Source organism: Mobula birostris, chromosome 6 (assembly GCF_030028105.1).
Source record: "Mobula birostris isolate sMobBir1 chromosome 6, sMobBir1.hap1, whole genome shotgun sequence".
In the NCBI taxonomy this organism is placed as follows: Eukaryota; Metazoa; Chordata; class Chondrichthyes; order Myliobatiformes; family Myliobatidae; genus Mobula; species Mobula birostris.
Window position 1 is genome coordinate 122,244,612 of NC_092375.1, and position 23,421 is coordinate 122,268,032.

Consider the following 23,421-nt stretch of genomic DNA (forward strand, 5'->3'; position numbering starts at 1 on the left):
TCTCAAATGCCCCACCAAAAGCACTCAGAACAGGAGTGATGCAAGTTATGTGCTAAAGGAAGGTGCCCCCTAAACCGACCCCATGAGGTGCTTTCAAAAATGTTTGGTTTTGAATGCGACTGGCATGTATGTATTTAGACTTTGAAGTAGTTTTGCAAGGTAGTGAGCTGCTGAGATTCCATGCAGCCAGGCTGACTTGCAGTCACCGACACACCATTAAATCTGGTTATATCTCCCTTTTCCCATTCGAGGTTGGATTTGTGAGGCAGCACTCTGCAAACAGTACAAAGAAATCAAGGCATTCAGGTAAACCCAAAGATCCGTTTATTCTTAGTGCATGGGATAATCAATGCAAATTTACAGTCCTGATGATCAGAACGTGTAGAACATCATATCTAAAATTTGCAATAAACGTGCAATGACACCAACGACAAATTGGCTGCAGAAAAGAGCGTATAATTTAGACGCATCCGAAAACAGTGGTGGACAAAGCCCTTGTTGTATTTGTTTTGTGTGTCTTTGAAGGTCCCATAGTCTGCACAGCCTCTTCTGTGCTGGGCAGGTGTGTTGCTGCTCACCAGGTAGCATATACCTCAGGGGTGGTGACTATCACTCAGAGGCGAGCATCAGTGTCCTGCTCATAAAATGTCACAACAAGAGGACCATTTCCAAGCAAGTATACTGCACAATGATTCCGGTATTTACAGACAGCTAATGCTTTATATAGTTTTGAAGGATTAAAAAAAAAACTTGTCAGGTTTTGTTATGATACTTGTAGCTATATACACATGCACATTGTCTGAAGGTCACAGAACTAGGGAGATCTGAAGGGGAGTCTGAATTCACTGACATTGTTATAGACACAACAGAAAGCTCTGCATGCTGAAGCACTCACTCCATGTGCATGCAAGATATCACACAGATGATGGATATATTAATATAGTTCTAACCTGAAGACCAGCAGAACACAATCTCCTCCTGACTGCAATCCGATGAGAGCTTATTAACTTAAAACACTGCTTCCCTCTCCACAGACGCTGCCTGACCAGCTGAGTGTTTCCAGCATTGTCCGTCTATATGTAAGATTTTCAGTATCTACATATCTAGCATTTGCTGTTATGTTCTTGTACCAGAGTCTATATATGGATGTATCGTCTTATGAACAGGAGTGGGAGTGGACCATTAGCCTCTCGATCGTGGCTGATCTATGCTGGCCTCAGTTCCTTTTATGTACCAGAAACCCACAACCCTCAGATCCTCAGTCTTTCAAACAGTCATCCACATTCACATTAAATACACCTAGTGATCTGCCCTCCAGAACTCCAAGGCTTCACTAGTAGGGCAGCGGCCATGTTTTAATATACCGCACAAGGTTTATGAGGATGGAGCCTGGATTAGAGGGCATGTGTGGTAAGGAGAGGCTGGATCTGGAGCAGTAGAGGCTGAGGGGTATTTACCCAGTAGAAGTTTATAAGATTATGGGAGGCATAGACAGTATCTTTCTCTCAGGGTCAAAACATCCAATAATGGAAAGCATGCATTTAAGGTGAAAGGGGGAAGGTTCAAAGGACATGTGCGGGGCACCATTTTGTTTACGCTGAGAGCGGTTCATGCCTGGAATGTGCTGTTCGGGTTTGTGCTGGAGGCAAATGTGATAGAAGTTCATAGATAAGCACATGAATGTGCTTGGAATGGCAGGATATGGACATCGTGTTGGTAGAAGGGATTTAAGTGCTTGTTTAATCAGGTCAGATAGCATTGTGGGCATAAACATTTGCTCCTGTGCAGTTCTATGGTCCAATGGTTTTCATGGTAATATACTTCAGTTGTTTCTTTCTATTTTAACTGTATCTCTTAAAAGCATTGGCTTTTATGGGGTTCATTTCCGCAGAAGGCCAGTGCCCTTCCCGATCTCTAGTAGGTTGAATCACAGTAGGAAATGGGCCACTCAAATAGACGTGCGGTTACAGCAGAACCAAAAGGATTTTGATGTCAGTGTTTCTGAGTATTCATTATGGTTCACTTCAGACTTTCCTTTAAATGGTGAACAATTTTAGGAGAAAAGGCCTTGGAAATTTCAAGTACTCATTTTGTGAAGTACCATAAAACAGATACAGAATTCAATTCAACATTATTGCTCTTGAGCTGAAGGACTGGAATACAAATGGGGATTCATCTCTGGAACTGAGGGAAGATACTGAGGTGGAATATTAGCTACAACTTCAACGAATGGCATGACACCCTCAAACAACTTCTTCCTGCCTTCGACAGTGCTTGTCTATAAAACGCTGAGCACTGTCGGCCCCAGGCACAGTTCCTAAAGAGGTGTGCATTGGGCTTGGTGTGGCTGCAGCACAGATTGGTTAAGTGACATGGAGGGGCTTTACAGAAACAGCTGGGACTCCTTTGAGTTCAGGATGTGCAAGAAGGGGAAGGAAGGAGAGATGGAAGAAGGCAAAAACAATCTCTTTCTCACTTGTGCAGTAACTGGGTGGAGAAATCCTCTTCCTACCAGGTCACTGCCAGATGCTGGAATGACATGTGGAGGAAAGGATACAAAAGGGAGGTGTGGAAAGAAGCAGAATAAAGTCAGATAATTATCTTCTTGCAACATGGCTCCCACACCAATGCGTACAGACAGTTGTACCAAGAGAATTCCCATCAGCCTCTGCTGCTCCGGAGAAAACAGGCAGGAGTTTGTTGGAGTGCAGGATGTGAGAGGGTCTGGTGTGAGCCTAGCCTCTGACAGGATGTGCCCATTCTCCATCCTTCAGAGTGATGGAGCTGTAGCTGGGATTACACTGTGCCTTGGTCTCCTTGTTCGATCCCAACCCACGCTTTGGCAGGCACTGAGAGAGTTAAACTAGCAGTGTTTGTTTTCCCTTAGGTTTGTTATCAAGGCAAGAGACAGGAAGGAAGCAGAAAGGAGTGTTTCATCAGGGACCCTGCTCAGGTCTCTTCAGGAGAAGTCTCAGGTGCATTCCTGGCTGGTGCTTCACATGGCATTGGGCTTATGTGCAATTGACTGCATTTTTCGTTTTCTACCAGAGGCATGACTGGGAGGTTCCATATTTACATATTCACTGTTCTGTTCCTCTTGGTCTTTTTTCATTATCTAGAGAAAGAGGGAAACAATAGAAACTCTGTCAGTGTGGGTGTGTCCCTTTCCCTTGAAAGCCCCTCAAACCCAAGTGGCAGACGACTAGCAGACTCCCACCATCACCTGACTGCTCTTAACTGTCTCTCTACACCTAAAACAAGTTTCAGCTCACTGCCCGGAGAGGAGACAAGGAGCCCAGATTGTGACTAAGAGGTAAAAGAGCCTGCTGATGCTGACTGCAATCTGCTACTACATGTTGTGATTAAACAGGCTACAGAGACGTGCTCCAGTAACTTCACATTCACAAGGGCATCAGAAATGCTCTGAGCTGTCTGACCATTCAGTTATGACAGGCTCCATTTTCCTTCCTGAGTTCCATATCCTGGTATCTTAACCCGATAAAACCCCTGTCGATGTCAGCCCTGAAAGCCCAATGAGTGCCCAGTATCCCAGAGCTTTGAGGAACAAAACTTCAGGCTGTCTGCTCCACTTTCATGGGCAAGATGCTTCTCGACATTTCCTGCTCAATGCCCAGTTCAAAGGTGACAGATCTTCCCACCAGGCGAAGCTTTGTCTGTCCCTGTCCTGGACTCGCTCACCAGAGGAAATGGTTCCCTATCAAACCCTTGCAACATACACAGTGGCCATTTTTTGATCTTTGAGTGACTGCTGCTCTCCTGCCAGCTTGAACCAGTCTGGCCATTCTTCTCCGGTGTCTTTCATTAACAAGGTGTTTTCACCCAGAAGTCTGCCACTCACCGGAGGTTTTTTCCTCTCTCTCTCACACCATTTTCTGTAAACTCTAGAAACTGTCGTACATGATAATCCCAGAAGATCTGCAGTTTCTGAGATACTCAAACCCCCTTGCTTGGCACTGACAATCATTCGACGGTCATCAAAATCACCATTCTGATGTTTGGTCTGAGCAATAACTGAACCTCCTGACCACATCCATATGCTTTTCTGCATTGAATTGTGGCCATGTGATGGGCTGATTAGTTATTTGCATTAATTAGCATGTGCATAGGTGTACCTAATACAGTGGCCAGTGAGTGTATGTGACTACATTATGCAAATGATCCTCAATCAGCTAAAGTTAAAGCAAAAAGGCTTCATAATTCAACCTTTTAAGCCCTGAGCCCTAAATATTATTGCTGGCTTGCCCAGCTGAGATAAGTACTGTCAGAGAGCCATTTCTGATTAGCTATAGCTGAGCACTCAAACCTCTTTACTTCCCTGAGTCCCCTGATTTTCTTGTCCAAAGTACCTGGAAGTTCTGAAAGATCTTTGTACAGTGAAAGATGCTGGCAAGCTGCCAGGTTATGAACAAAGGGGGTGTCTCCCATACAAGAGATAACTTGTACACTAACCTCCCCCACCCCCACCTCACATATCAGGATGTGACTCCAAGTTTATATTCTTTGGTTCTTGTAAAGATAACAAGTGTCGGAGATCATGGGTCAATTTGCCTCATAATGCTGAGTAGACAGAGAGGGCAGGGGAAGGAGGGAGGGACAAAAAGCCAGAAGTTTAAATTAAGTGCGCATACTATTCCTGGGAATCTGGTGGTATTCCCTGTCCAACCCAGACTGAAGGTGAGAGTAAATAAAGGGAGAGCCAGCAGTGAGCTGGCAAAGGGTGTTGGTTATTGCATTGATGATCTGGTAACCTAGAGAATGACAGCTCAGATCCCAGCAGGGCATTGGAGCTTTGGAATTCCATGAATGGAAATTCTGGGAATCAGACACTAGCACTAGTTAGTCGTTGGCCCAGCAAGTCCAGTCACCCATTATAATCAAGGGGTCTGTCTTCCTGACCTGAATTCTGGGGATCGGACTTGTCCAACTGGCCAGGGATAGCAGCTGGTTTGAAACCAATGTATGGGGCTTTGAGCTGCCTTCTATGGTTTTACAAGCCACTTGGTCCTGGTGGTTTGGGAAGCAACCTTTAGGACATCTTCAGACAGGGAGTCTGGCTCACCAAACTGTGGCGGGACAAGGGTCGGGTGAAGTGGTTGTGGGGGGAGACTGCAGCGCTAGGTCAAGTGTGGCTCAGACGTACTTGCCTTGCCTTGGGCCTGTCTCCCAGCGCTGGCCATTCCACGTAGCAGTAGCGGGTTCGTCAAAATTGTGAATCAGTTCACATTTCATGTCAACCGCCTCCTTCATCCCGGGAATGCACGCAGTGGCGCCAAGAGGCTGTGGAGGGGGAATCGAACACAGAGCGGAGAAACAGGTTAGCGCGGGAGAAGCCACTGGAGAGGCAGAGAGCAGGGGGTTGTGGGAGGAGGGATGTGCTGGGGAGGGAGAGGACTCCCTCAGAAATCTTATGGTTTCATTTTCAGGTATTCACACTCCGCTCTGCTTGTGCTGAGGGATCTCCACTGGGCTTGGATGTATGGCCTTGAGAGTGAGCACATTTGTTCTCTGACCAACTGTGGACTGGCAGGGGAATGATGAGAACAGAACTAGTAAACTGATACAGGATGGTTGCCCTCTCCTCTCTGCATCTCCCAAGCCTTTCCTCTGGAAAACTGGCGTTGAAAATGCTGGGGGCATGAGAAATGCCAGAGACTGGCCCCACTTCATGTGTGTGTGCCTATGTCTGTGCAGATGTTTATGCATCTGTGTGCTTCTCTTTCTGTGTCTGTGAAAATGCACGTGCGTCTGCGTTTGAGTATCTGTGTTAACATGTGTGTCTCTGTTTGTGTTAATGGATGTGTGTCTGTGTCTATGTGCCTCTGTCTCTGTGTGTCCGTACGTGTGTGCGCGTGCGTGTGTGAGCGTGGGTGTGTGTGTGTGTCTGTGTCTGTGTTTGTGTGTGAATGGGTGTGCATGTGTGCGTTTGTGTGTCTGTGTTTGAATGCGTGTGTGTGTGTGTGTGTGTGTGTGTATCTGTGTGTGTCTGAGTGTGTGTGCGTATCTGTGTGTGTGTGTATATCTGTGTGTGTGTGAGTGTATCTGTGTGTGTGTGTGTGTGTGTGTATCTGTGTGTGTGTGTGTGCGTATCTGTGTGTGTGTGTGTCTGTGTGTGTGTGCATGTGTGTATATCTGTGTGTGTGCGTGTCTGTGTGTGTGTGTGCCTGTGTGCGTGTCTGTGTGTGTGTGTATGTATATCTCTGTCTGTGTGTGTGTGTATCTGTGTATCTGTGTGTGTGTGTGTGTGTATCTGTGTGTGTCTGAGTGTGTGTGCATGTGTGTGTGTGTGTGTGTGTGTGTGTGTGTGTGTGTGTGTGTGTGTGTGTGTATCTCTGTGTGTGCGTATCTGTGTGTCTGAGTGTGTGCGTGTGTGTGTGTGTGTGTGTTACTTTGTCCCTCTCTCTTTGTCTCCCTATCTTCGTCGTCTTGAGTTTGACCTATTAGAAAGGGGAGAGAATGATAGCACTTTCTCTAATCATTTGCCCGTTTAAAAAGTTTGATGGTATCTGCCAGGTTGGGCTTGTTTCTGGAGTTGTGTATGTTTATGTTGTGCCTGGAACAATTGCCAGTAAATTAGCCTGCAGTAGGGCACGAGGGGGGTTGGTTCTAACGTCTGTGATTCCGGTAGCTGACAGCATCCTCCTGTCCACAAACATTTCACCCTCCAGGCCTCTGTTACCCCGGTGCTCGCCTTCATTGTATCTGTTGTATGTTGCAGGTGAATTCAGAATTAGTCCATTGTGACCAGAGTTGCGCCCCTTGGGATTTCAGGTCGGGGGAGGGGGTGGGGGCTGTGGGATGGTGAAGAATTCAGTGCATTTGGAGTCACGGCTCCACATCAAGTCTCCCCAGTTTTATCACAGTATTTTTCTCATTTACTGGATAGCAGCGCGCCAATGGCCGTTCCACCTCCCTTAAGCAGCCCGTAAGACCCATCTCTACAGGGTGAGATGAACAGAGCCAGACCCTTTTGCCATGAAAGGCATTGCAGTTGACCCTTTCTCCACCTGTAGTTGTTGCTGATGTGTGTTTGAGCCGGTCATTACACTCAGAGGACACTTTATTAGGTACGCCTGCTCGTTAATGCAAATATCTAATCAGCCAATCATGTGGCAGCCCCTCAGTGCACAAGAACATGCAGGCATGGTCAAGAGGTTAGATGCTGTTCAGACTAAACATCAGAATGGGGAAGAAATGTGATCTGATCTAAGTGACTTTGACCATGGAATGATTGTTGGTGCCAGACAGGGTGGTTTGAGTATCTCAGAAACTGCTGATCTCCTCGGATTTTCGCACACGACAGTCTCTAGAGTTTACAGAGGATGGTGTGAAAAACAAAAATGAAACTTCTGGAGAGTGGCAGTTCTATGAGCAAAAATGCCTTGATAATCAGAGAAGTTAGAGAGAATAGCCAGACTGGTTCAAACTATCAGGAAGGCAACGGTCACTCAAATGACCACACCTTACAACAATGGTGTGCACAAATGCATCTTTGAATGCACAACACATCGAACCTTGAAGTGAATGGGCTAGAGCAGCAGAAGACCACTCCGGGTTCCACTCATGTACTTAATAAAGTGGCCTCTGAGTGTAATAGACCATAAGACACAGGAGCAAAATCAGTCAATTTCTACTCTGCCATTCCAGCAAGGTTGATTTATTATCCCTCTCAGCCCCATTCTCCTGACTTCTCCCTGACTTCCTGACTAATCAAGAACCTATCAACCTCTGCTTTAAGTATACTCGCTGACTTAACCTCCACAGCCGTTTGTGGCAATGAGTTCCACAGATTCACTACCCTTTGGCTAAAGAAATTCCTCATCTCTGTTCTAAGTGGATGTCCCTCTATTCTGAGGCTGTGCCTTCTGTCTCTAGATTCATCCATCATAGGAAACATCCTCTCCACATGTACTCTTTCTGGGCCTTTCAATATTTAATAGGTTTCAGTGAGATTCCACCCCCTTTCCCCCCCCCCCCAAATCTTCTAATTTACAGTGAATACAGACCCAGAGCTGACAAAATATCCTCATATGTTAACCCTTTCATTCCTGGATTCATTCTCATAAACATACTCTGGACCCTCTCCAATGCTAGCATATCTTTTAGATAAGAGGCCCAAAAGTGCGCACAATATTCCAAGTGCAGACTGAGCAATGCTTTATAAAGCACTAGCATTACATCCTTGCTCTTACATTTTAGTTCTCTTAAAATGAATGCTAGTGATTTATTTGTTTTCCATACTCAACCTGCAAGTTAACCTTTAAGGAATTCTGTACAAGGACTCCCAAGTCCCTTTGCATCTCTGATTTTTGAATTTTCTCTCCATTTGGAAAATAGTCTACGTTTTTATTCCTTCGAACAAAATGCATCGCATACACTTCCCAACACTATATTCCATCTGTTACCTCTTTGTCCATTCTCCCAACCTGTCTGAGGTCTTCTGCTTCCTCAAAACTACTTGCCCTCCACTTATCTCCATATAGTGTGCGAACTTGGCCACAAAGCCAGCAACATCATCCAAATCAATGATATATAAGGTGAATGGCGTGTCCCTACGGAACACCCCCTAGTCACCAGCACCCAACCAGAAAAGGGTCCTTTTATTCCCACTTTTTGCCTCCTGCCATTCAGGCAATCTTCTATCCATGCTAGTGTCTTTCCTGTAATACCACGGGCTCTTATCTTGTTAAGCAGCCTCGTGTGCAGCACCTTGTCAAGGGCTTTCTGAAAAGCTAGGTAAACAGCATCCACTGATTCGATCTACCCTGCCCATTATTTCCTCAAAGAATTCCAATAGATTTGTCAGGCAAGTTTTTCTCTTAAGGAAACCATGCTGATTTTGGCCTATTTTCTCATGTGCCCCAAGTACTCTGAAACCACATCCATCATAATGTACTCCATCATCTTCCCACTAAAGTCAGGCTAGCTGGCTATAATCTCCTTTCTTCTGCCTCCCTAGAGTGGAAAGACATCTACAATTTTCCAGTTCTTCGGTACCATTCCAGAATATGAGCCAACTCAAGTCTACGCAAAGGGGAATGAGCTTTTAGTAGTGTAACATGCTGTAAGGGTTTCACTGCTAATGTAATGGCTTCGCTGTAATGTTCCACTGGTAAGGTAATAATTTCTCTGCAGCAGCAATGTTTGGGTTATGACTAGAGATAACTGGGCATGCTAGCCAATGAGTGGGATGTTGTTCTTTCTTGTGTGTCTGGGAGCCGGGAATTAACAGTCTTTTGCCAGGGAGAGGTGAGGAGAGAAGATGCGAATGGAGAGAGTTGGTAGACTGCCAGATGGAGTGGACCTGGAGCGAGGGTCCGAAGGTCAGCGACACTCGGAGGAGGTCGATGGTGGACCAATGGCCTTATCAGTGAGCTCCAACTTTGTACATTGGACTGTTTCATGAGAATGGGCTCTTCTTCTTTTTTGTTTTCTTTACTAACCATATAGTCAAATTAAGAATTCTATAGCTCAATTGTTTAATCGCATATTGTGTACTGTTTGTTATTTCGTGGTACTGATTTGTAACAGGGGACACATCGCACAGCATCCACCCAAACAAGATTTCTTAAGTTTGGCTGGGCCGGAGGGGGCTATCGTCCCCTAGATTAAGCTGCTAGCTGAACTGAGAGTTACAGTAGCAACATAACTTCCAGCCCATTTACAACTGGGAACTCAGACCAGATTCATCATGAACGATAGCCTTCATTCATTACCTCAGGATTGATGTGCAGTATCCTGTACTGGTTAATGTGTTTTTGAATGACTTGGCTCAGTAATTTGCACAGATCTCCGTAATACATACACAGTATTCTCTAACCCATTAACAAGTATTTAATAATCAGTACACCAGAGCAAATCACCTGTATGCAATAAGAAACTAATTGTGCTGATTAAGAGTACACATTGAATCTGTACTCGTTAACCCGTGCTGCACAAAATTCAATAACCTTACTAATTTTGAGATACAGTATGGACCAGGTCTTTGCAGCCCAACGAGCTGTGCCAGCAACCCACCGATTTAACGTTATCCCAATCACAGGACAATTTACAATGACCAATTAACCCGCTAACTGGTGCGTCTATGGACTGTGGGAGGAGGCGGAGCACCCGGAGCAAAACCCACGCGGAAAGAGGGAGAACGTACAAACTCCTCACAGGCGGTGCCGGAATTGAACCATGAACTCAGGAATGCGCTGGGCTGTAATAGCGTTGCGCTAACCACTGAACTACTGGGGTATTGTGTGCTTAGTAATCAACACCTAGTACTTACGAGCTGTGCACACTTCCGTATTTGGTAACTTTAGGACCTAAGTTATAGAGCAAGGTTGAGCAGATTAGGACTTCATTCCCTGGAGCGTAGAAGAATGCAGGGAGATTTGATGGAAGTATAAGCAAGTATGAGGGTCTCAGGTAAATGCAAGCAGGCTTTTTCTACTGAGGTTGGGTGAGACTAGGACCAGAGGTCATAGGTTAAGAGTGAAAGGTGGAATATGTAAGGGGGAGCTTCTTCACTCAGGAGGCGATTTGAGTGTGGAATGAGCTGCCAGTGGGAGTGGTGGATGGGGGTTCAATTGCAACATTTAAGGGAAGTTTGGATAAGTACATGGACGGGAGGGCTACGGTCCAGGTGTGTGTCAAAGGGACTAGGTAGAATAATAGTTTGGCTTGGACTAGATGGGCTGAAGGGCCTGTTGTCTGTGCTGTAGGGCTCTAGAACGCTACTTGTAGTTTGTCGAGGTAAATCCAGTGCTAGCAGTGCTCCAGTTCCCACCAGTCCTTACCCAGTGCAGGTAGGTGATGATGACGCTGTATAGCAGGAGAATTCCCACGAGTCCTAAGACGATCAGAGTGGCATGGGTGACTTGAGGACACCGCCTCGGATTTCGATCTGGCGGGAAAAAAATGAACACAGCATATTGCTTAGACACCCACCCCATAAAACAGTGAGCACAGGGTCAGCAGGAGCTTCAGACGCTCAGAGAATAGGGAAAGGTTTGGGGAGAAAATAGAGAATGGGGTCAGGGAAACACTGATGAGGTTTCAGTGCCAGTGTCTATCAGTGTTTTCACAAGAGATTCTGCAGATGCTGGAAATTGTCAAAGTCAAAATAAATTTATCATCAAATTACTGTATATGTCACCAGATACTACCCTGGATCCCCATCAATTTGCCTATTGCACCAACAGGTCAACAGAGGATCCCATCTCCACGGCACTTCACTCTGCCCTGACCCACCTGGACAGCCCCAACTCTTACATCAGAATGCTGTTCATTGACTTTCGTTTGGCATTCAGTACTGTGATCCCCTCCAAGCCGATTGCCAAACTTCGCCAGCTTGGTATCCGCTCATCTCTCTGCAATTGGATCTTGGACTTTCCGACTAACAGACCCCAATCAGTTAAGTTAGACAACCTCTCCTCCTCCTCCACTCTCACCCTGAATACTGGCGTGCCTCAAGGCTGTGTGCTGAGCCCTCTTCTGTACTCCCTTTTCACCTATGACTGCATTCTTGTACATGGTTCTAACTCCATAATCAAGTTCGCAGACGACAACACGGTGGTTGGCCTGATCAGAGGGGATGACGAGACAGCCTACAGGGACGAGGTCCAGCACCTGGCCGCGTGGTGTGCTGACAACAACCTGACTGAGAAGACCAAGGAGATCATTGTGGACTTCAGGCATGCTAGGAGTCACATTCACGTCACATCTACATCAATGGAGCTGTAGTGGAGCGTGTATCAAGCTTCAAATTCCATGGTGTCCACATTTCCGAGGATCTCACCTGGTCCCTGAACTCCTCCATCCTGATCAAAAAGGTGCAACAGCACCTTTATTTCCTGCTGAGCATCAAGAAAGCTCACCTCTGTCCCAGGATACTGACAGACTTTTACCGCTGTACCATTGAGAGCATACTCACCAACTGCATCTTAGTGTGGTATGGCAATTTCCCCATATTGGACCACAAACACTCCAGCCTGTGGTGAAAACTGCCCAGCAGATTATCAGCACCCAATTGCCCACCATTGAGAACATCTACCATAGATGCTGCCTGGGCAGGGCGAAAAGCATTATCAAGGATGCATCTCACCCTAAACCATGGACTTTTTACTCTCCTCCCATCCAGTAGGCGCTACAGGAGCCTCCACTCCCACACCAGCAGGCACAGAAACAGCTTCCTCCCTGAGGCTGTGACCCTGCTGAACCTCACATCACGGCGCTAAGTAGTATTGCACCCATATTGTGCTGTAGCACTTACTTTTTATTCGCAGTTATTTTGTAAATAACACTATTCTTTGCATTTCTGGTTAGATGCTAACTGCATTTCATTGGCTTTGTGTCTGTACTCAGCACAATGACAATAAAGTTGAATCTAATCTAATACTACCATGAAATTAATTTTCTTGCACGCATTTACAGGAAAGTAAAGAATACCATAGATGTATGAAATCTATACATAAATAAAGACTGGCAAACAATGTGCAAAAGAGATCAAATTGTGCAAATGAAAAAGAATTGTGTGTGTGTGTGTGTGTGTATACACAATATGTATATATGTCTATTATGTGTATACATGCATGGTATATATATTTTTGCACACATATACTGTATATAATACACACATGAACTGGAGAGACCTTGAAAGTGAGTCTGTAGGTTGCGGAAATGTTGAACAACACCCACAAATTACTGGAGGAACTTAGCAGGTCAGGCAGAGGCTTTTCCTCCGTCTCTGCTCTCTCCACAGCTGCCCGGGCAGGTCTGCACGAGCCGTAAGAATACTTTTTACAGTTGAGCCCCGTGGCTGTACGAGTGCAGGTGGCTGTTTGCTCTGAGAGGCAGCTGATGCTCATGCCAGCGCTGGTGTGTGGTTGAGCAGGACTGGAGCATTGCCAATGTGAGCAGATCCGCACCTGCTCAGGAGAAAATAGGCCTTCTCAGTGAGCTAGCTTTGAACCTGGTGGAAACATTTCAAACCATGAAGGTGTATATAATGTTTTGTAATGTTTTTATAGGACATAAAAAGGGGCCATGAGGCCCTCACAGCACTCTCATTGACCTTGTGCTCAGCACACTAGATCTGGTGGAAAGGTTGATGAGCCAAGGCGCGCTCGAAGATAACTCCATCAGAGCCAGGTTATTGTGATCTGCTGTGCACAATCAGCAGCTTGATGGAGTTTGATTCAGGACATAGAACATTGCAGCACAATACAGGCTGTTTTGGCCCACAATGCTGTGCCAACCTTTTAACCTACTCTAAAATCAATCTAACCCTTCCCTCCGATATAGCCCTCCATTTTTCTGTCATCCATTGTACCTACCATTGGGCACGTGGCCAAGTGGTTAAGGCATTGGACTAGCGACCTGAAGGTCGTGAGTTCGAGCCCCAGCCTAGGCAACGTGTTGTGTCCTTGAGCAAGGCACTTAATCACACATTGCTCTGCGACAACACTGGTGCCAAGCTGTATGGGTCCTAATGCCCTTCCCTTGGACAACGTTGGTGTTGTGGAGAGGGGAGACTTGCAGCATGGGCAACTGCTGGTCTTCCGTACAGCCTTGCCCAGGCCTGCGTGCTGGAGAGTGAAGACTTTCCAGGCGCAGATCCATGGTCTCGCAACACTAATGGTGCCTACCTAAGTGTTACTTAATTGCCCCTGATATACCTGCCTGCAGCACCACCCCATGGCAGGGTATTTCTTGCACCCACCACTCTCTGTGTAAAGAACTTGCCTCTGACATCCCCTCATACTTCCCTCTAATCACTTTAAAATTATGCCCCCTGGTATCAGCCATCCCCTCCTCACAGGCTTGGAAAAGTACAGTATATGGCTATCCATGCTACCTAATATTATAATCTGAAACACCTCTATCAAGTTGCTTCACTCCAAAGAGAAAAGCCCCAGCTTGCTCAACTTATCTTTATCTCTCTAATCCAGGCAGCGTTCTGGTAAATCTCCTCTGCACCCTTTCTAAAGCTTCCACATCCTTCCTGTAATAAAGGAGGAAGTTGATAAAGAGCAAAAACACCTGGGAGCCAGTGGAAAGGAAATGAGGGAGCATGGCCGGGGGGATAATATTGCCAGAGTCCACATGGTGAGCCAATATTCTGCATGGTCATTGCTCTTCCTGGTGAGAAGGACAATAGGTTTTGGGAAGCTTAGAAATTACAGGAGCAGGCTGCTGGGGCACTGAGAACAGATCTTTCAGTTAGTCCTGACGAAGGGTCTCGGCCTGAAACGTCAACTGTACCTCTTCCTAGAGATGCTGCCTGGCCTGCTGCGTTCACCAGCAACTTTGACGTGTGTTGCTTGAAATTCCAGCATCTGCAGAATTCCTCGTGTAAAGGACAGAGTGCAGGTAAAGCATACTACCATCTCAAAGAAAACATTACTTCAGCCCAGTTTCATTTTCCTTCCTCCTCTTAGACCGTAAGACATAGGAGCAGAATTAGGCAATTTGGCCTATCATTCCATTATGGCTGAGTTATTATCGCTCTCAGCCTCATTCTCCTGCCTTCTCCCCACAACCAGTGATGTCCTCACCAATGAAGAACCCATCAACCTCTACTTTAAATGTACCCAATGACACCCTCCACAGCCGTCTGTGCAATGAATTCCACACATTCACTATTCTCCAGCTATGGGTTTGTTCTCAGTTTTTCTATGGACTTACCAATCACATCTGGCTTGATGAAAATCCAAGACCCATTCCCGGTGTCCTCTGTGTAGGGAAATGGATGCATTTTCTCCACCTGGCAGAAGTACCAGCCAGACCTGTTCATGCCAATGAATCTTATCAATATGCTGCCTTCGTCTGGCTGAATCTCACACAGCACAGCACCTTTCGACTTGAAAGGCAGCATGCTCGTGTTAAAAAAGCCAGAGCAGACTTCATTTCTTTTCTCCGGCTTATCTTTGTAAATGGTGACCCGGAATGCCTCGCCTCTCTTGTCTCCTGTGATGTTGTATGTGCACCGCAGAGTGACGTTGTGTTTTTCAACGATGACTTCTCTGGGCTGAGAAACTTTCATCGCTAGTGCTAGTGCAGAGGATGAGGTTGTTGGAGAAAGGAAAACAAAAGCACAACTTAACATTAATTAAAAGTGGTCACTAAACCCTGAGGGTGATATTACACAACAGCCCATAGAGTGTAGTTCAAAATCAGTTGTCAGTGAGAAACCAGTGTATGTGGTTTCAAACTCCTGGGTGTGCACATCCCACACAACCTCTCATGCAAAACACAGTCAAGAAAGCTCATCAGTGCCTCTATTTAATGAGGAAGCTGGAGAGCAGGACTTCACACATCGATACTCACATCGCTGGTGGTGACGAGAGGGTGTACAGGAGTGAGATATGCCATAATCTTATCTCATATTTGGAACAATAAAAATCCTAGATTGAGTAAACCCTTATTGCAGAAACTAAAAAAGGGATGGTGGTATGGCATTGCCTAACTTTAGAATGTACTATTGGGCAATTAATATTCGATATATTACTTTTTGGATTCACTATTCAGATATACATGAATGTCCTTCATGGTTGGATTTGGAGGAAAAGATTATGGCATATCTCACTCCTGTATGCCCTCTCGTCACCACCAGCGATGTGAATCCCGGTCTAGTTAATGTTACCCTCATCAACCGGCACTGTCTAAATCAGTTGCTTTGGCACAATCCAACTGGACCAACCCAAGTCAAAAGCAAACTGCTTGCCATAGTCTACCTTCTCATGGGCCTTGCTTTGTCATTTCCTTTTCTGTTTCCTTCATGTTTTAAATGTTCTTAATATGAAATGTTAGCTGCATCTCTCTCCAAAAATGCTAGGTATTTAACAGCAAATTTTGCTTCTCATTTCAGATTAAAGATGTAGCAAATTTTAAAACAAGATACAGAGAGGAGGGGCAAGAAAAGGAGAGCGTGACAGAGGACTGCAGGGAGGTGGAGGAATGGCTGAAGGCATAACCTACAGTGAGGTTGGTACTGGGCCATTAAAGGAGACAAGTGATGGGCCCAGAGCAGTTCAAAGGAGGCGGTAGATCAGAGCGCCGTCTACCCACCTCATGAGTAGCAAGGTCTGTGAGAGGGTAGACTGTGGCAAGCAGATCGGCTTCACTTTGGGTCAGAAAGTTAAGGGGAATGAGGGAAGATGATGACAGATTATCAAAGAGAGAGTAGTGGGATTGTGATCTAATCTAGTGTTAGTCACTTCAGAGAACCGGTTTTCTGCAGCTACTGTCCACTGGCACAGAGACCAACAACAAGGAATGAGCTGTGTGTGGACAGGCTGATACTCGTCGTATTGATTACCACTGGTTAACTTTTTGAGATTTGGACGTTACCAGCAGGACCGGCAGCGTTTGATGTAGAAGGTGTAGTGGTAGGTTGAACTGTTGCTGTGCTGCTGGTGAAAATGCTCCCTGCCTCCTCACATTCAAAAGTAGGCCAGTAAACCACACACCTGAGATAGTGGTCAAGGTAATTCATACAGGTAGTTTAAATTAGCAACGTTTGAGTATAAGCACTCCAGTAAGGGATGGACATTCACCACTAACAGGACTGCTGGAGAAGTTGTGCTGTCATGTAAGGTCAGCTGCGACAGTAGACTGGGAGATGTATTTCTGAGACAGAGAGCCGTGTGATGAGGGGCAGCCTACAACTGGTGGTTTCACATGCATGTCACACTTTTCACTGTATCTTGAGACATGTGACAATAATAAGCCAATACCAATGCTAATACCCAAGGTCTCTGTCCTCCATACCCTTGTTGTGGTGAAGGTTGCGAGCTGGGTAGCAAGGGTACATTTTGTAGACTGTGTGCACTTTTGGCACTAATAGAAACATACAAACATAGAAAACCTACAGCATAATACAAGCCCTTCAGCCCACAAAGCTATGCCAAACATGTCCCTACCTTAGAAATTACCTAGGGTTACTCATAGCCCTCTAATTTTCTAAGCTCCATGTACCTATCCAGGAGTCTCTTAAAAGACCCTATCATTTCCGGCTCCACCACTGTTGCCGGCAGTCCATTCCACACACTCACCACTCTCTGCATAAGAAACTTACCCCTGACATCTCCTCTGTACCTACATCTAAGCACCTTAAAACTGTGCCCTCTCGTGCTAGCCATTCCAGCCCCGGGAAAAAGCCTCTGACTATCCACACGATCAATGCCTCTCATCATCTTATACACCTCTATCAGGTCACCTCTCATTCTCCGTCTCTCCTAATTATATTATGCCTCTCCAAATGTTCATAAATCCTGCTTCTTAGGATCTTCTCCATCAACTTACCAACCACTGAAGTAAGACATACTCATCTATAATTTCCTGGACTATCTCTACTCCCCTTCTTGAATAAGGGAACAACATCTGCAACCCTCCCTCCAATTCTCTGGAACTTCTCTCGTCCTCATTGATGATGCAAACATCATAGCTGGCTCAACAATTTCCTCCCTCGCTTCCCACAGTAGCTGAGTTCACTCAACTTATTCTCGTAAAGCATGCTTCCCAATCCAGGCAACATCCTTGTAAATTTCCTCTGCATCCTTTCTATGGTTTCCATATCCTTCCTGTAGTGAGGTGACCAAAACTGAGTGCAGTACTCCAAGTGGGGTAGACCAGGGTCCTATATAGATGCAACATTTCCTCTTGGCTCCTAAACTCAATCCCATGATTGATGAAGGCCAATGCACCTACAGTGTATTGTATTCAGTGTTCACATTATGGGCTCCAACCTGCCTGCACATGGTCCATATCCCTCCAATCCCTGTTTGCTCATGTACCTGTCTAAATACCTCTTTAATATTGCTATCATAGCTGCTAACATCACTTCTCTGACAGTGTGTTGCCTCTCTCTATGTAAAAACAATGCTTAATAAATCTCCATTCACCCTCTCACATTAAGGTTTTGACCTCTGGCATTTTATCATTTCTACTCTGGTGTGTGATTTTTCACTGATTCAATTGTTTCTTTGTATTTTCTGTGAATGCCCAGTATGAAGATGAACCCCAGCATAGTATGTGGTGACGTACGTGTGCTTTGATAAAATGTTTACTTTGAACTTTGAAAGAGACTCTGACTATCTACCCTATCTATGCTACAAATACTTATAAATAGTTTCCCCTTAGCGTCAAACAATTCAAGTTTGACCAACCTCTTCTCATAACTAGTAAGCTGTAATCCAGGTGATATAGAAACATAGAAACATAGAAAACCTACAGCACAATACAGGCCCTTCGGCCCACAATGCTGTGCTAAACATGTACTTACTTTAGAAATTACCTAGGGTTACCCGTAGCCCTCTATTTTTCTAAGCTCTATGTACCTATCCAGGAGTCTCTTAAAAAACTTACTGAATCCGCCTCCACCACAGTCGCTGGCAGCCCATTCCACGCACCCATCACTCTCTGTGTGAAAAACTTACCCCTGACACCTCCTCTGTACCTACTTCCAAGCTCCTTAAAACTATGCCCTCTCGTGTTAGCTATTTCAGCCCTGGGGAAAAGCCTCTGACTATCCACACGATCAATGCCTCTCATCATCTTATACACCTCTATCAGGTCGCCTCTCATCCTCCATCGCTCCAAGGAGAAAAGGCTGAGTTCACTCAACCTAAAACCAGTATAAAATCAAGAAGGTAATGCTGAAGCTTTATAAGACACTGATCAGGCGGCACTTGAGACCCATCTTCTCCAGATAGCCATGAAGCAAAGGAAAACCACGGGAGTCGTTCAAAGAGAAACATCAAACCCATTCCCCCGCACAAAAAAGAATGGCAACATGATTGTCAACCCCCCCAATCCCCCTCCCCTGCACAAAATGCAACAAGAACATTGACCCCCAAATCCCCTCCCCTGAACAAGAAAAAACCAACAAACTGCAACCCATCAACCCCAAACCCCCATCACTCACACATAAAAACAATGAGAAACAACGGTATCTTTGTAAACATTTTCTGTTTTTTTTCTGAAGCCTTGGTATTCTTCCTGTAATGAGTTGACCAGACTGCACACAATGTTCCAAATATAGCCTATTGAAAGTTTTATATAGCTGCAACATGATTTCTGGAGTTTTATACTCAGCACCCAGACTGACCACAATTATGCGTTATCTCTCCTTTGCCATCATATCTATGTGTGTTGTCACTTTTAAAGAGCTACGGGCATGCACCCATGATTCCTCTGTACATCCTAAGGTTCCCACCAGTCACCTAGTTAAAAGGAAGATACAAAGATCTCTTTAAGACCCCAGCCATCTTCTTTCTTGCCTCTCTTACTTGGGATCATCAGGCCATTAAGATTCATCTATCTGCTGTTCTTCAAAAGCCTCAAATCCACCATTGCCAACATGCTGTAGAGCATCAGCGTACCCCTCTCTGATCTCAATATCCTCCATGTCTTTCACCTTGGTGAAATACTCATTTAGTACCTAGCCCACTTCCTCTGGCTCTAGACGGAAAATATCTACTTCCTCCTTGGGTGGTGCTACCTCCTCCTTAGTTGCCCTCCTACTTTAATGTACGTACGAGGCCCAGCTTTTGCCTCTTCAAGGTAATCTCCACTCTGATAGTAAATGCCTACATTGGAGCAGGTTGTTCACTTAACGGGATGGATTGCAGTTGAACTTTATGTAACTCTGTGGAGCTGCATTTTCTCCCATATCTGTGATACTCTACTTGATAGAAATGTCTCAGCTGTAGGCATTGAAGTGGAAGGTCTGTGCAATGTACCTTAGTGAGATATCAAACCAAAGATTCCATTGCATGTTTCTCTCATCCTACAAACTAGACATCTATTGGGACGTAACCTGACTGGAAACCAACTCAGTTACGGGCAATCCAAACCAAATCAAAACTAGCTCAAAACCCGACTTGAACAGCCAGTCCTAACCAGAAGGAGCCAGGTACATTCTGAACCCAGCCTGAATCAAAATAACCAACACACACATGATGCCGGAGGAACTCAGCAGGCCAGGCAGCATCTAAGGAAAAGAGTAAACAGTTGCCCTTTTGGGCCGAGACCCTTCAGTTGGACTCATCTATGGAAAAGAGTACAGTCAACGTTTCGGGCCGAGACCCTTCATCAGATGCTGCCTGGCCTGCTGAGCTCCTCCAGTATTGTATGTGTTGCTTGGATTTCCATTATCAGCAGATTTTTCTCTTGTTTGTGACTCAATCAAACTAAACAGATTTGTTTAATTTGGTCTAATCCAGACTAGATCATACCATAGCCAATCCGAACCAGAGTGAACCAAGGCCAGTCTGAAACCAAACTGAACCAATGCACGTAACCAGGTCCTGCTGGCCGCAGTCAGCTAGCCAGGCCATAACAAAACAAATACCGAGCCTTACAGTTTTACTTCACAAAGAACAAGCCTGAGACCAATTTGGACCAGACCTGAGGATTTATGCCAAAACTTGCAGTTAGGATACCTTAGGCTTGTGTCAGGTAACTAGGTACTGCAACAAACTGCTGATTTCCAATTTTTTGGGGGGATGCTCTACAATTGTTCATAACTGCCTTGGTCCAAAATTCCACTGGGCTCCTTGGTTAGTTAATCCTATAGGACTGTGCTTGTACCCAAGGTCAGAGAGCAGTTTCTTATTCATGTGACTGTGAACAAGGGTCTGCCAATATTCCCTGTCTGGGAGCTTCCTATGGGAAGGTGCTCTAGGCTATCCATGGGACTGCATCCAGGCAGGGACTCAAACCATAAGGAGAGGAGGGAAGAAAATGGATCTGATGGTGTGATGTAGGCCATTGCCTAAGCACAGCTGGTTTGCAGAGGGGAGGGAGAAACCTCTTGGTGCATCACCGATTCCTGTGCTCAGCCAACATTCCCAACACCTTGAACCAAGATCTAATCTTCCACAGAACCACTTATAATAATAGATAATTTCTCAAACATTACACTGACATTATCCAAGGGTATTTTTAGAAACATGATAGGCGTGGATAATTTTCATCAGCTTCCACTGAGCTCCCCAATTACCTCACACATTCCCATTCCTGTCAATGCTTTTAGCTAGATGTCAGCCATTTTCCAGTGGTTGTCGGTTGCTGACCTGTTCCTGGGAATTGGATGCAAATCGGTGTTGTTATTGCAAGCTTGGAGTAGCTCTCTTTTGGACGAGTCATTTATCTTCTTGGATGTATGTACAAGACCCAAGAGATCAGAAAGGGGATTGTTCAGTTATTCTGGTCAATACTCATCTCTCAGTCAACATTAGAAGCATTGGTCACTTATCTCATTGCTATTTGCTTGCGTGTGTACTTGGGCACACTGATTGCCCTAATGCGATGTGTTTCCATTGACTGTAATGTGAATTTGGATGGCCAGAATTTATGAAAGCTGCTGTAGGGATACAATCCTTGGGCTTTACTGAGTGGCAAGTGGAGAAATAGGTTAATGCTTTTAAGAAATGCACAATTTTGACTTCTGCTCACATTTGAAGTGCACAACAGCAAATACTTCTTGAGAGCCATTTGGACCAAGACTCTCAAAGTGCTGAGATTGATTGGTAAGTTATTGAAAATGCAGTGTAGGAGATCCAATGCTAACTCTCAATTTGGAGCTATTGTTCAAGTCAAGTGTTTTTGCCCTTTCCACTTATTTCTGGAAAATTTGCTTTTCCCAGTATATCTTAGTTCCAAAAGTGTGAAATCTCTCCCTCAATGACCATTTGTGGTACATATTCCAATGACAGGCACAAAAAGTGTTTATCACTTTACCTCATGGATTAGTTTCCTAGTTACCAATCACCATCTGATCAATACAGCCCTACGTTACTTACCATCTCAAAGCCGTCCAGATTTTTGAAGTACTCCATTAACTTTCCCTTAACCTTTTCTTCTGGTCTGGCCAAAACACAAGAGATGCTACAGATGCTGGAAACCCACAAATGCTGAAAGAACTCAGCAGGCCAGGCTGCATTAACGGTTTGGGACCGAAGACCATCAGAGCATCCTAATAAATCTTTCATCAGAACCCTTATGCAGGACAGAAACAGGCCTTTCATCACCAACCATTAATTATCCATCTGCACTTATCCCATGTACCATAGCCTTCTGTGGATATAGATACTTCTTAAATATGATTTAGTACGGTACTTTTAAACTCCCCCCAAGAGATTCCAGCAAACCAGCGTTGCTTTCTTTCTCCAGCCCAATATTTTATGTATACAATCAACCTTGGAGCTTCTTGCCATTTTCACATAAGGCTGGGCAAATTCGCTACAGCCTCACTACCACTTCAGTAAAGGGCCGTGCGTCATGTCCCTGCAGAAATTAGAGCATCTGTCTTTTCCCAGTCCTGATGAAGGGTCTGATCTCAAAACACTGACTCTTTACTCCTCTCTATAGATGCTGCCTGACCTGCTTATTTCCTCCAACAGTTTATGCGTGTTACTCTAAATTTCAAGCATCTGCAGAATCTCTTGTGTTTATGTCTTTTCCGAGCACCTTTTAATAGCTGGAAATGCTCTATTTGAATATTCTGATTCTGATATAACTTCTAAAACAGTCCAATCTTGAGAGGGCCATTCAACAACTCGTGATCACCACTACCCCCGACACAGCAGCACTTGGGAGCATCTGCCCTGGACTATGGGCTCAGATCCATAGAATGAAGTTAGATGTCGTAATTCAGGCAGACACCTCTGCGTTGCATCCCACTGTTTTCTGATGAGGATGCAGAACAGCTCCTTTAATTCATCTTTCGGATAGCAAATATCTCTGACCAGGCCTATCCTTCATTGACTTTATGAATTTGGTGGTGACATACCACCGAGCTGAGTCTAGCACCGATAAGGCCTGATGATCTCCTGCCAGGAGACTATCCAAGCCCATATGACCCCAGCCCGATTATTCACAGAGAAAAGAAGCACATGGCAGAGATGTAGGAAACCGGAATGCACATCATTCCCAAAATGGATGAGGTGCCTGATCTCCGCCGAGTACATCCTCAGAGGAGACTAAAAGAGAGGTAAAATTACCTGGGGCCTTCAGGCCAGTTAGAAGGCAGATGAGCGAAATAGCCAGCTGATACAGGTCCTTCATGATGCTGGTGGTGTATTGTCTCTGGGTGGAGTGACACAATAAGTACTGCACCCTCACACCCTTACAAACACTTGGCAGCTGACAGGATGTGGTCTGTCAGGGCTCCTTTGTCCTAGATATCAGCAGTACGGGGGAGGCTGACACAGGAGATTTCAGTTCAAAAATTTTGATAAGTAGCATGTGGTGCAATTCAACATTTCCTCTTCGGCTGTAAATTTGGATTTTCAACTGATTTTTGAAGGACCCAAATTGGAAGGCATAACTGTTGTAACGTGTGCACTTATGTATAAGACCATAAGGCATGGGAGAAGAATTAGGCCACTCTGTCATTTCGTTATGGCTGAT

At 45.2% G+C, this 23,421-nt stretch overlaps 1 protein-coding gene across 3 annotated transcripts; it reads right to left on the reverse strand.

The window, feature by feature from the left end:
* Positions 1–307: 307 nt before the first annotated feature.
* On the reverse strand, positions 308–23,097 carry LOC140199340 (T-cell-specific surface glycoprotein CD28-like). 3 transcript variants are annotated; one of them, XM_072261208.1, is made up of 5 exons: positions 23,013–23,097; positions 14,692–15,057; positions 10,803–10,909; positions 5,166–5,298; positions 308–3,115 (listed from the first exon to the last, which is right to left on the reverse strand). In XM_072261208.1, exons 1-5 carry the CDS (start codon positions 23,074–23,076, stop codon positions 3,081–3,083), a joined length of 705 nt encoding a protein of 234 aa, XP_072117309.1. In that variant the 5' UTR covers positions 23,077–23,097; the 3' UTR covers positions 308–3,080. The 3 variants fall into 3 exon arrangements, with proteins under 3 accessions (XP_072117309.1, XP_072117310.1, XP_072117311.1); XM_072261209.1 differs by having other exon boundaries at positions 5,162–5,298; XM_072261210.1 differs by lacking the exon at positions 5,166–5,298.
* Positions 23,098–23,421: the final 324 nt, after the last annotated feature.